General features: G+C 35.8%; 1 protein-coding gene across 3 annotated transcripts in view; it reads right to left on the bottom strand.

The window, feature by feature from the left end:
- Nucleotides 1-11829, bottom strand: part of LOC125270774 (WD repeat, SAM and U-box domain-containing protein 1-like) — a 34130-nt gene extending 22301 nt beyond the window's left edge. For 2 of the 3 annotated variants that reach the window (XR_007185465.1, XM_048194705.1), the window contains exons 1-5: nt 11313-11829; nt 11185-11209; nt 9255-9668; nt 8975-9162; nt 2404-2490 (exon numbers count right to left, since the gene is read on the bottom strand). Coding sequence is in view for 2 of the 3 variants with exons in the window: in XM_048194705.1 (XP_048050662.1) it covers nt 2404-2490; nt 8975-9162; nt 9255-9652 (673 nt within the window). In the remaining variant the exon portion in view is untranslated. The remainder of the gene's footprint in view (nt 1-2403; nt 2491-8974; nt 9163-9254; nt 9669-11184; nt 11210-11312) is intronic. The other variant, XM_048194704.1, reaches the window with a different exon arrangement.
- Nucleotides 11830-14957: the final 3128 nt, after the last annotated feature.

The following is a 14957-nucleotide window of genomic DNA, read 5'->3' as shown; positions in this document are numbered from 1 at the left end:
GCATGAACAGTCCCAGCAGGCAGTGGCACAGTCAGCCGCGACGGTTGCCACAGTGACAGACAGACAAAGCCGACATCGGCGCCTGCTGCTGAGGATTATGGATTAAATAGTCTTGATTTAACTAGTGGTGTTCACTAAAACTATTAGAAGTAAAACAATAAATATATACAGCTGCAAGCAGCCATTAAGGGGCCAAGCAAAAAGAAGCCATGATAAGTCATGCCAACGTGTCTGTGAGCATCAGACCAACTACAACAATGAGCAATTAAAGACCTGATAAGATCATTTTAGGCAAAAGAGCTGAAAAATCAGAAATACAGTCAATAATAATGATTTAATGGTTAAATACTTTTGACTGATAGATGGCGCTGTGACCAATTTGTTGCTGTGGCATACGGTTTCGTCTATCGACATGAAATCCATAACTTTTTCCCGGCATGGTCTGAAGATGATATGATTCGATTTTGGTTAAAATTGGGCCAACGGTCTAGGAGGACTTCGAAAAAGTATGTTTTTAAAGAAAAACAAAATGGCGGACAGGAAGTTTGGCTGACTATAGCAAAATTGGCATTAATGTTCTCAGCATGACCCACGGCATCATGACAATAGGCCACATTTATATAAAGCTATTAGCATTTTATTTTAAATTACATTATAACTTTTGACCACAAAACCTTTTGAGTGCCTTCAGGGCATGGTGCCGACGCCACATACTGAGTTTCACAATGCTACACCAATGCAGTCGTAAAATATAGCATTTTATATCATAATACTGTATTGTAGTTAATGGCAATTTCATGTTTTGTTCAATTATAGCGCCACCAAGAGGCACAATCCCACCACTTTTTTATGTGTCTTCAGAGTGAGCCCATTCATGTGTGTGTCAAATTTGGTGAAAATATCTCATTTCGTTTTGGAGTCATAGACATTTATATCTATGAGATTGAGAACAATAAAAATGACCCATGTACTAATTTATGTAATAATATCATAATTTTGACATTTGTGCATTAGCGTATAGCCAGCGACCTTTGTTTTCGAATTTCCTACAGTGGTTTTGTCTTAATCGGACTAACGGTTTCGAAGATATTCGCAAAAGTTTTTTAAGCGCTAAATCACCATGTTGCACAAACCATAAGGCAAAACCTAGCATGTTAAGTATCGTTGGACTCGGCAAGCATTCAGGATCTAAGGAGATGAAACTCCTGTGAAAATAAGTGAACTACATCTAAAGTCATAAGCATGTAAATATTTTTTTTCTCCACTAGGTGGCACTGGTCCGAAACTTCTCAAGCTCCTTCAGGCCATCATGCCAATGACCCATACCGAGTTTTGTAACGATACGCTAAGGCGTTCATAATACAGCATTTTACGACAAAATTAAAAATGGCCGACGCCCAAAATGGCCAATATGGGAAAATTGGAAATTATTCAACTCAACATGATGCCCTGAATCGAATGAGACCAGTTTTATGATTTTTGGACAAACTGTTCAGAAGTTATAAGCAATAGCCATTTTTCATATCTCCCGACCAGTAGGTGGCGCTGCGCCGAAACGGAGCATGTAACCTCAGGTCATGCTTGTGATGACATGGACCAAGTTTGGTCTGAATACGGTAAAGCGTTGAGGAGATAGAGCCTTACGTCTATTTTCACAAGCGCTGCATAAAATTTGTTTGCGCGTTTTTCGAAAACGTTTTGACAAATCGGCTTAAATTCCATAACTTTTTGTCTGCATGGTCTAAAGATGGATCTAGTTCAGTTTTTATGAAAATCTGAGCAAGGAAGAGATCTAAAAAGTAGGTTTTTCAGAAATTCAAAATGGCGGATAAAAGTTATTACAGTTCAAAACTTATTAGCATAAACGTGACTGCAATTTTGGACAGTTGGTGGCGCTAGAGGGACTGAGTTAGAGACTCCAAATTTGCTATGGACACAATTCAAAATGGCCTCTATCTGTGTGCCAAATTTCATAACTGTCCTGCGTGCAGTTCTATGGGCTGCCATAGACTTCCAGAGCAGAAACGAAAGAAGAAGAACGCCAACGATTACAATAAGTGCCAACGCAACTTCAGAGCTTGGCCCCTAATAATGATTATGCTTCAATTTAGCATGAATCCAATTTTCTTCTCAAATCTGATATTTTAGATCTTAGGCATATTCGACACATATGCATGTAGTTGTTTGCAGTCTGAACAGTAAAACAACACAACAAAAATTATTATTTTTTGCCTCTCTTTCCACAGTGACAGGTACTATTTTCTGACTGATGCTGACTTCACTTTCAGATCCTGTTAATGTCTAATCATCGATTCACTCGGTTTTAACTTGATCTGAGGTTGAATCAGGGTGGACGGGAACAGTGCAATGTGCCGGTTGACTAGAGACTGAGAGCAAGAGTACCTGTTGTTGCATGCTGGGAAATAATCCATATCCTCAGTTGGTTATCCTGCCCACCAGAGGCCAATCGAAACTTGATTGTCTGGCCATCTGAAAACACACACACACACACACACACACACACACACACAACGACATATCAAAATTATAATGATGTTTGACTTCCCCATAAAGATAATTACAGTATATGAACTACACAATAATCACTCCTGTAATTTAACCACACAACAAATGTGAATATAATTACTGTATAAACAACAATAATTATTTACTTTCATTGATCCTGAACAGATGGATGTGAACAGAAGGACTTTTTCGGACTATGTGGCTGAGGCAAAAGCATTTAAAATCTCATTAAATTCTTACTTCAGTTTCGTTTAGCCAGACATTTGTTTATCGACAAGAAATCTAAATAAATAAATTACATATTTTGACCCATCCAGATTAGATTTTGAGCTCCATTCACTTTCATTCATCCACATGCAAACATGGGAGAGCAAAAAACGCAAGCACAGGCCAAGATGTTTCAGATTTTTGCTCAAAGTCAAGTTAAATTCTGACTGTTGACTTTGCAAAGTGTATGTTAATATTTAAGTTTATTAATATTTGTTAGTTCTAATGTATTATTTATGGAAAAATAACAACAAAAGCTTCAGACAGGAAGACACTGAGTGACAAGTGACCCAGCACAGTTCATTTTTGTTTCCATGTGCTTCATCAGCTTCACTGGGAGTTTGATTGACAAGCGATCTAACCAATCATAACGCCGAATCCGCCATTTTGTCCAACAAAGCAGTCAGGAGTTAGAAGATTAACCTCTGTGAACTTGAACTTGAAAAATGGTGTGTACTGACGTCTTTCCGTGTTTGAAACAACATTCCTTCTGATGTTCATTCATGTTTATTTGATGCTATAAATGAACTAGTAGGAAGAGATGATCAGTTCACGAGCCGCTTGAGCTGAGGCGCTACAACAATCTGTCACGACACATTAAAGAGCCACAAAACGACTTTTTATTGTTCGAATTTCTTTAAATATTACACAATTTGAAAGCTGGGACTTTGTTTAATACCATAAGTAACCTGCTCTGTCTTGTCTGTCGACGTGTTGTCAGTGTCCTCTTTGCTCCGCGACTTATTTTTCACTCTGTGTGGCGTGACAGCGCCATGGCTTGTCGGACATAGCAACAGTAACTAAGGGGGGCGGGTCTTTGTGAAGGGTCAGTTGGGAAAAAAAATTCAAACTTTGTCAGTCTGTAAATCAGTATTACTGAGATACTATTATAGATTTTAAAAAATATTTTGAATTAGTTTTTATTTAATTTTTTTTATTTTTTTATTAGTTGTTTTTTTTTTCATCTATAGTTTGTTATTTTAGTACATCGAGTTACATTTAAAGTTTTTTAATATTCCATTTTATTTCATTTAAGGTTTATTAAGTATCAAAATGTTTTTTTTTTTTTATGGTTGTGTCTCATTTCGAAGGCTGCGTCACATTTGTTGGCCGCATACGTCATAAAGTAAGTCTTATTTCAGAATATAACCATTATAGAATTGACTATTATTCCTAGTGAAGCATGACTTTAGAATGTAGTGGCAAAGTAATATCATTGCGCCTGCTGCACCCATGGTACGGCAGCAAAGAAAATCGCAACTTTTCATCATCAGTCTTAGTACACAATGTAACTACAGAAGAGTCAAGTTTTAAATAGGAAAAATATTGAAACTCTTTGGTCATTTTTGAGCGAGATGCTAACGGTCTAATCAGGTTCAATGAACTATGCTAAGCTATGCTAAAAGTGCTACCGCCAGACCCAGAGATCGTCTGAATGGATTCGAAAATGGTAAAACTCAACTATTTAACTCTAGGGGAGTTGGAAAATGAGCCTATTTTCAAAAATAGTGCCGTGTTCCTATAAGAAAAGTAATTTCATTCAGCGGCCATCTTTGAAACGCCTCTCGGTCAGCTATTACAATCATGCAAGCACAGCTCCTATCTCTTTGAATGGGGAAACATCAAATTCTCTAAAGCTGTTCACCAAGCTTTCGATTAAATTTCATATTTGAAATCACCAATGAAATCTGACAACAACTGTCTCATAAATTTTGTTTCTAATCGCTCGAATCATGACAAAAAACTGTATTTTTCAAGCTAAGTGCGGACTGACTGTTTCTATAGAAACCGGTGATTCTAACGGCCACTGCAGTGACATGACTTTACCAATCGGGATTGGCTCTTATTTAGAAGGCGGGACTTATTCCGCCATATTGCGCGGTACACTTTCTCCCATTCATAATAATACAAGTGCACCGTCTTTCTTTATATAAGTGTTGGATAGTGTTCAGTTTACTGAAATGAAGCGACCTATGCAGCTGACAAACGCGACCTTCAAAATGAGACAGTATATAACAACACTAGTGGGCATTTAGTGGCAAGATTAAAGGATTAGTTCACTTTCAAATTAAAATTTCCTGATAATTTCCTCACCCCCATGTCATCCAAGATGTTCATGTCTTTCTTCCTTCAGTTGAAAAGAAATGAAGGTTTTTGAGGAAAACATTCCAGGATTTTTCTCCATATAGTGGACTTCACTGGGGTTCAACGGGTTGAAGGTCCAAATGTCAGTTTCAGTGCAGCTTCAAAGAGCTCTACATGATCCCAGATGAGGAATAAGAGTCTTATCTAGAGAAACCATCACTCATTTTCTAAAAAAAATCTAAAAATGTATACATTTTAACCATAAATGCTCATTTTGAACTAGCTCTCTTCTTCTTCTCTTCTTCTCTTCTTAGAATTCCGGCAGTGTAGACACTGCTAAGTGTATTACTGCCCTCCTCAGGTCAAAGTTTGAATTAAATTGTCATACACAATATGCTAGTGCAAGTATATAACAATTAGTTCAATCTTTGACCTGAGGAGGGCAGTAATACACTTAGCAGTGTCTACACTGCTGGAATTCTAAGAAGAGAAGAAGAAGAGAGCTAGTTCAAGATTATAACTATATCAAGATTTTAACATTTATGGTTAAAACGTATAAAAAATTTTTTTTTTTTTAGAAAATGGCCGATGGTTTCTCTAGATAAGACTCTTATTCCTCGTCTGGTATTGTTTAAAGCTCTTTGAAGTTGCACTGAAACTGTAATTTTGACCTTCAACCCGTTGAACCCCAGTGAAGTCCACTATATGGAGAAAAATCCTGGAAAGTTTTTTCTCGAAAACCTTAATTTCTTTTCGACTGAAGAAAGAAAGACATGAACATCTTAGATGACATGGGGGTGAGTAAATTATCAGGAAAATTTTAATTTGAAAGTGAACTAATCCTTTAACAATATTGAAAGAAAAAAGACTGTGCCTGCGTCTCAATGTGCATACTATCCATCCTAAATAGTATGTGACACTAGTAATATTCAATACTATTTAGGATGGATAGTATGCACATTGGGATGCAGGGTGTGAGACTATGGCGGGCCGGAAGGTCCAAAAATATGGCTACCGACTTGTCGCGGGAATTCACTATACAATTGCCAGTAGCCAGTGAGTTTACCACTGATAGGGCGGCGGTGCATCTGCATACACACTCTCCTCACGCAGCGAACGACTCACTTTCCTCACACAGCTGACCACTGACTCTCCTCAGCTGGCGACTCACTCTCCTCACGCAGCGAACGACTCACTTTCCTCACACAGCTGACCACTGACTCTCCTCAGCCGGCGAATCACTTTCCTCACGCAGCCGGCGACTCACTTTCCTCACGCAGCGGACGAATCACTTTCCTCACGCAGCCGGCGACTCACTTTCCTCACGCAGCGGACGAATCACTTTCCTCACGCAGCCGACGACTCACTTTCCTCACGCAGCCGGCGAGTCACTTTCCGCAGCCGGCGAGTCACTTTCCGCAGCCGGCGAGTCACTTTCCGCAGCCGGCGAGTCACTTTCCCCAGCCGGCGACTCACTTTCCGCAGCCGGCGAGTCACTTTCTGCAGCCGGCGACTCACTTTCCTCACGCAGCATTAACTCTCCTCACGTTTCTTTTCAAATACTGTGATGGTGCAATAACTAACTACATCTAGTAAAATTGATCATTTTTGTGTTGTAAATGTAATTTATTCTGAAGCAATATTCCCATCAGTGTTCTGTAAACTGTTACTGTTAAGATGTAAACTGTTAATCATCAGATTTGTATATGCCCCCTTAAAGGGATAGGTCAATCAAAAATAAAAATTCTGTCATCATTGACTTACCTTCTAGTTGTTCCGAACCTGTATGAGTTTCTTTCTTCTGTTGAACTAAAAATATATTTTGAATGTCAGTAAACAAACAGCTGACTGTAGAGAGTGACTTTCATAGTAGGAAAAAAAAATGGAAGTCACTGGCTACCATCAACTGTCTGGTTACTGACATTCTTCAAAATATCATCCTTTTTCTTTCTTCTGTTGAACTAAACTCATATAGGTTTGGAACAAACTAGACTGTAAGTCAATGATGACAGAATTATCATTATCATTATTATCATCAATTATCACAGGTTTAACGATCCCTTGAAATTGATTGTCATGGCATTTTTTTTTTTTTACCTTTATAAAAAGGTACTTTTCCCCTAACCTTGGCTATCAGTCTCATGTTAATTAGAATAACTCACTGTAGGGCTTTTACCGTTATTTTTTCCACGGCAGAGGAAACAGAATCTGCATCAGAAGTGGCATTTAGATGCATGTATAAAATTGAATATGAATGTGCAAAACAAGCATGAAAAACAGTTTAACAACTTTACAATAAAGATCTATAAAGCTTTTGTGGATTTTACAAATTATCTTTATACAATATATACAATATTCTGAAAAAGTGACATTTCCCTTTTTGCAAAGTTCAGATGTTGATAAAATATATAACTTTAACTAAAGATAAATTTTTGATTTGCAGCTGTCATGCTTAAACACTGGTTCTGCAGATTTTTGACATTTCAAATTTGCATTGTTTTTGTAAACATCACATTAGTTTATGGTATACGCTACTTTCATGTTTTTTTTTTTTTGTTTGTTTTTTTTTTTAATCAGCTTACAACAGATTCCTTATTTGATAACACCATTCAAAAGAGCATTCACTACAAATAACATTTTAAACAAGGCACCAACAGCTATACTGCTTGGGCCCCTAAACAGTGACTGTTTCACTGAGTCTAATGTGATGGTTGTATCTTTAGTTAAAGTTATATATTTTATCAACATTTGAACTTTGCAAAAAGGGAAATGTCACTTTTTCAGAATATTGTATATTAAAGATAATTTGTAAAATCCACAAAAGCTTTATAGATCTTTATTGTAAAGTTGTTAAACAGTGTTTTTCATGCTTGTTTTGCACATTCATATTCAATTTTATACATGCATCTAAATGCCACTTCTGATGCAGATTCTGTTTCCTCTGCCGTGGAAAAATAACGGTAAAAGCCCTACAGTGAGTTATTCTAATTAACATGAGACTGATAGCCAAGGTTAGGGGAAAAGTACCTTTTTATAAAGGTAAAAAAAAAAAAATGCCATGACAATCAATTTCAAGGGATCGTTAAACCTGTGATAATTGATGATAATAATGATAATGATAATTCTGTCATCATTGACTTACAGTCTAGTTTGTTCCAAACCTATATGAGTTTAGTTCAACAGAAGAAAGAAAAAGGATGATATTTTGAAGAATGTCAGTAACCAGACAGTTGATGGTAGCCAGTGACTTCCATATATTTTTTTTTTCCTACTATGAAAGTCACTCGCTACAGTCAGCTGTTTGTTTACTGACATTCAAAATATATTTTTAGTTCAACAGAAGAAAGAAACTCATACAGGTTCGGAACAACTAGAAGGTAAGTCAATGATGACAGAATTTTTATTTTTGATTGACCTATCCCTTTAAGGGGGCATATACAAATCTGATGATTAACAGTTTACATCTTAACAGTAACAGTTTACAGAACATTGATGGGAATATTGCTTCAGAATAAATTACATTTACAACACAAAAATGATCAATTTTACAGTAGATGTAGTTAGTTATTGCACCATCACAGTATTTGAAAAGAAACGTGAGGAGAGTTAATGCTGCGTGAGGAAAGTGAGTCGCCGGCTGCAGAAAGTGACTCGCCGGCTGCGTGAGGAAAGTGAGTCGCCGGCTGCGTGAGGAAAGTGATTCGTCCGCTGCGTGAGGAAAGTGAGTCGTCCGCTGCGTGAGGAAAGTGACTCGCCGGCTGCGTGAGGAAAGTGAGTCGCCGGCTGCGTGAGGAAAGTGATTCGTCCGCTGCGTGAGGAAAGTGAGTCGCCGGCTGAGGAGAGTCAGTGGTCAGCTGCGTGAGGAAAGTGAGTCGTTCGCTGCGTGAGGAGAGTGTGTATGCAGATGCACCGCCGGCCTATCAGTGGTAAACTCAGTGGCTACTGGCAATTGTATAGTGAATTCCCGCGACAAGTCGGTAGCCATATTTTTGGACCTTCCGGCCCGCCATATGAGACTTTCCTACAACACGACAGGGAAACCCCATCTCTCCCCAGCAGAGGGAGCAGTAAAATCATCTACAGCACTCTGTTTTACCGAGGCTCATCTGAGGGGAGAAGTGGCAGCAGTTGACTCCCAGATCATGCGCTTCTCTCTGCGTGTGCAGCGGCCCCACAGAGCGCGTCCAGAGGTGCAGTTCTCCCAGAGTGGAGCCCGTGACGAACATCTGTCCGCACGGGGAGAAACAGCAGGCCAGGACGGTGCCCTCACTGACTTTGGCACATCTACAGGTTACAGCGCGTATTCTTGGTTAAACCAAATAAACAATGTCCTTCTCCAATCAAATAAATAAATTAATTAAACCACGTAAATTGACCTTTGTAGCGTCTTTGACGTCACATCCCAGATCGCCACAGTCCCGTCAGACGCGCCGGACAGCAGGCAGCGCGCGTCTGGAGAGAATGCGCAAACTCGAACCGGAGCGCGCGCTGGATGCTCCAGTGTGGCCACCGCTGCGCCTGTAGACGTGCTCCATATTATAGTGCGCGCGTCCGTGGAGCAGGACGCCAGATAACGGCCGCAGCTGCTGAAGCAGCAGCAGTGAACGCCGTAAGCGTGCGCGCGCAGGGGAGAGAAGCGCAGCTCGCTGAAGTCCTCACAAGAGTACACGCGGACGGTTTTGTCTCCTGAGCACGAGGCCAGAAAACGGTCAGAGAGCGCGCAGCAGTTCACGTCATCACGATGGTCCTGTAGGGTGCAGAGCAGCGATGCCATGGTGATCAACACACACCTGTGATGAGAAACACACACCTGGGTCATTACTGTGCGTTTTCATACCTCCACATTATGTCTTTCAAGATGTCAAAATGTTAAACTGGTCATATTAAGGCAAAAAAAAAAAAAAAAAAAAAATTTGATTTCTTGATCCTTTCAATTTAAGAGCAATTTCTTCTTTTTTCCCCCATAATTTTTTTTATCCATTATTATGTCTTAAAATGTTGGATATATATATATATGAAAAAATATATAAAAATATAAAAATATAATATATTATTATAAATACTACTACTACTTAGTATATATATATATATATATATATATATATATATATATATATATTATAAATACTACTACTACTTTATATAAATTTTATATAATAAAAAATATATAAAAATGTTAAAACAATATATTATAAATACTACTACTACTATATATATATATATATATATATATATATATATATATATATATATATATATATATATATAATTATCCAACATTTTTAGAGGTGATGGATGAAAAATTATGAAAAAAGAACAAAAAAAGAACAAAAAAAATTTTTATATATATATATATATATAACAATATATTATTATAAATAATACTACTAATATATATATATATATATTAGTAACAATTACATCATATACACTAACAATTACATTCCCTATCTAGTTATGGCCATTTATGATCCAGTTTGTGTAAATAATCAGCTTATAATAGAGTAAAAGTGTTGAATAAAGTAAAAATGAGTAAAAATGTTGGATAAATAATGATATATATATATATATAATTATTTATCCAACATTTTTAGACGTATAATGGTGGATGAAAAATTATGAAAAAAAGAACAAAAGGATTATATACATACATACATACATACATACATATATATATATATATATATATATACATATATATATATATATATACATATATATATATATATACACATATATATATATATATATATAAATAAATCCTATAAATGTAATTAAATTTAAATCCCCATCAATATATCTTAATATACTGCATAAAACTATATTTGTTATAAAGTAAAATATATTTTTACAATTATTTTAAATAATTTAAATCGTTTTATTGCATGTTTTTATTTTTTTCTTCTACACGAAAAAGACAATTTATTCATTAATTCCTTCATTTTAATATATATATATATATATATATATATATATATATATATATATATATATATATATATATATATATATTATTTTATTTAATTTTTTTTACAAACAAACATATCGTGGTCAAACTACACAAATGGCTAAAATATCAAAATGAACTTCACATCAACCTCCTCATGTACACTAACAATTACATTCCCTATCTAGTTATGGCCATTTATGATCCAGTTTGTGTAAATAATCAGCTTATAATAGAGTAAAAGTGTTCAAAGCATTATTTCTGATAAATCCTTTCATAGAAAAACACCCTTAAATTACAACACATGCATATTAATTTTCAGACGTTAAAGTTCAAAATGTTCTGCAGAACAGACTCACCTGATGACAGATCTATATGAATGTGCTGTAAAAACACATTTAAGTGAATTAATTTCTGCAAACACAGCATTTTAACTCAATAATCTAAGTACAATATAGATTATACGCAGGTTAATAAGCAAACGTACATGTAGAAGCGCTGCTCCTCTCTCAGCACTTCCTGTATGACTGCAGAGAGTCACATGACAGAGTCTGTTGCCTGGGATCCGTGATAATACACTGTAGTTTCCACTCATAATCGCCCCTGAGGTTATCATATCAGAGCTTTACGCAACAGCTTTACAAACAGAGACGGGTCAACAGTGTGAGCCAATGGACAGATTCATATTTCTGTTGTAGGAGCAGATCGAAGTGAGACACATAAAGAAACAGCTGCTTTATGTACTTCAGAGCGATGCAAAGTCAGGTTTATTTTTCTGTTGATATTAAAAATAACGATGTTATGACATTGAGTTGTTCAAAGCGTTTCTAAGGATACTGATTGTTACAGCAGCTGTCTGACTCTGAGGTGGACAACGGGAACATAAGCAAGTTCACATTATTAGCTTTTTGATAAAGTAATCAAACAAAAGGCTAATCCTATTAATTACCTTTATATGTTCAACGTTGTAAGAGTGATACCATTGTGCAGCGTTTACCTCAGTAAGTTGACCGAGTGGATCTGCTGTGAGTGAGTGGAGGCGGGGCTAATTAGCATATTCATGAGTCCGTGTATACTAAATGAAGCAAAGGTGTAGCTACATTCAAGCTATTTTAAGATATTTTTACACTGGGAAAATGTTTAAATATGTTATTTTGGTGATCAAAGATAAGTTTTAAGGGATAAAATTATTGACTACAGGGGGATTTTAAAGTGGACCTATAATGCTCCTTTCACAAGATGTAATATAAGTCTCTGGCGTCTCCAGAATGTGTCTGTGAAGTTTCAGCTAAAAATCCCCCACAGATCATTTATTATAGCTTGTCAAATTTGACCCTATTTGGGTGTGAGCAAAAACACGCCATTTTTGTGTGTGTCCCTTTAAATGCAAATGAGCTGCTGCTCCAGAAGAGGGCGGAGCTTTAACAGCTCAACAACAACAAAGCTGGAGAATCTCACGCAGCCAAAATGAGGATTGTCAGTAACGGTGTTCAGCCTTACATTGTTCAAACCGGAGTCGACACTGATGGAGAGACTCAGGAAGAAGTTACAACTTTTAGACGTTTCTGAATGGTTAGTGGATAAATTTATGTAGTTGCTGTGGAGTTGATTCAACTCATCCACTAGCATGTGCCGTCATGTTCATCTTTTGTGTTGAATTGATCCTCGTTTGTGAAGCAGTCCGGTGTAAAATTACGGCATGACAACAACACTCTACTACAACAACTCTTGCTCTTCTCTAAAGCAGCCCAACATGGCCCCGCCCCCTTTGTTGTGTGTTCTTGGGGGCGGGGTTTATGTAAATTTAGGAAGAAGATCAGGAAGAAGCTCGTTGTAGTCCCTACCAGCTGTTTGTTTTAGTCCTTAAAAAGAGAAAATATCTCCCTTTGCATTGAACTTTGAGCGTCATAACTTTGCAGATGTTGTTCATGATCAAACAGCAACATTACACACTAACTACAGTTAAAAAAGTGAAATCATATTCAACCACCCCTTCAAGATTATCCAATGCATAAAATGCAGCATCAACAGTATATAAACACAACCAGGCTGCTTGAAAACATTTTATTAAGTATTCGACACAAACTAGAGAAAAATAAAACTCCTACAAAACACAACGCTACACCTTCATTGCAATATCTTTACACAAGATAGTTCAAGTATTCTGACTTTAGTTACATAAAAAAACACTGCAGCTATCTATAGTGGAGACGCCGTGTCTGATTGAGGCATACTGAGAGAAACACCTCAGAATAAATACAATGTAAACTAGATTTTTTTAAAATTGCACCAGCACTTTTTTGCGCGTGCAAAAATTTGCCTCCACAATGCAATGCGCTTGCTTTCTATTCCAAGACCATAGCTGATTTATAGATATGTTTTAGGTGGGATTTTATATAAGCAATCGTGATGATCACCATAGCAAACACTGGATGAACACTTGTGAGTTTCCCATGGGATTCAGACTGAGGTTTGAGGAGTTTTAAAAGACAAAAATGGTGGATTTTGAAAGGCACTGCTGTTTTAGAAAGTGTGCCGCACAGAATTGTCAATACACTGTATTACTGAGGATTTTCTGTATTAAAACATATGAAAAGATACTATTCAAAAGGCATAAATGATACTGGATGCCTGGAGTCTTGTGTGCACAGATTAATCGCATCCAAAATAAAGCTTTGTTTACATAATATATATGTGTGTGCTGTGTATAAATATTATGTATATATAAATACACACACATACATGTATTTAGAATATATAATGTATTTAGAATAATAAAAAACTCGTTAAATTTCGAGAAAAAAGTCGAGATAAAATGTTGCGAATAAATATATATTCTAAATACATGTATATATTTATTAGAATATATATTTTTAGAGATGCACTGATGCACTTTGGCCGATAACCGATAATTCTTTGTATTTGAAAGCCGATAACCGATATATTGGTCAATAAATCTAAATCAAAATGTTTATGTAATTTTGAGAGCCTGATTATAAAAAAAAAAATGTGAAAGATGATAAAAATAAATTTTCTTATCGGGCCGATAATGATAACATTAATGAACATATATCGGCTAATACCTACGGAAGAGGATTAGGGCCAAGCAATAATAAAAAATAAAAACATCTCGAGATTAAAGTTGTTAAATTTCGAGAAAAAACTTGATAAATTTCAAGAAAAATGTCGAGATAAAATGGTGAAAACAAATTTGTTAAATTATGAGAAAAATGCTGTTAAATTTCGAGAAAAAGTCGAGATAAAATGTTGAGAATAAAGTCATTAAATTACGAGAAAAAAGTCGTTAAATTACGAGAACAAATTCATTAAATTATGAGAAAAATGTCGTTAAATTTCGAGAAAAAGTCAAGATAAAATGTTGAGAATAAACTCGTTAAATTATGAGAAAAATGTCGTTAAATTACGAGAACAAATTCATTAAATTACGACTTTTTTCTCGTAATTTAATGACTTTATTCTCATAATTTAATGAGTTTATTCTCATAATTTAATGAGTTTTTTCTCGGAATTTAACGAGTTTATTCTCAACATTTTATCTTGACTTTTCTCGAAATTTAACGAGTTTTTTCTCATAATTTAATGAGTTTATTCTCATAATTTAATTAGTTTTTTCCTCGTAATTTAACGAGTTTATTCTCAACATTTTATCTCGACTTTTTTCTCGAAATTTAACAAGTTTTTTCTCGAAATTTAACAACTTTAATCTCGAGATGGTTTTATTTTTTTATTATTGCTTGGCCCTAATCCTCTTCCGTAGATACCGATATTGTGGCCGATATATTGTGCATCCCTAATATTTTTGTTAAATATATACATGCATGTGTATGTATTTATATATACATAATAAATATACACAGTACACAAACATATATTATGTAAACAAACTTTTATTTTGGATGCGATTAATCGTTTGACAGCACTAAACCAATATTAAATATTAATAGTCGTTATATATGTGACGATGGCATGTGTTTTGGAGTTTGTGATTTAAAATATACACGTTTACATGAATGCAGTTTTATAATGTAATCATAACTGAACTTCTGTCGCTCTATGAGATCAGAATTATGTAAACATTTAATTTTTTCCCTATTTTATTGGGTTTTTTTCA

Source organism: Megalobrama amblycephala, linkage group LG6, assembly GCF_018812025.1.
Source record: "Megalobrama amblycephala isolate DHTTF-2021 linkage group LG6, ASM1881202v1, whole genome shotgun sequence".
NCBI classification, from domain to species: Eukaryota; Metazoa; Chordata; class Actinopteri; order Cypriniformes; family Xenocyprididae; genus Megalobrama; species Megalobrama amblycephala.
The sequence above is the reverse complement of the archived record's forward strand: the minus strand, read 5'-3'. Positions and strand labels throughout refer to the sequence as shown.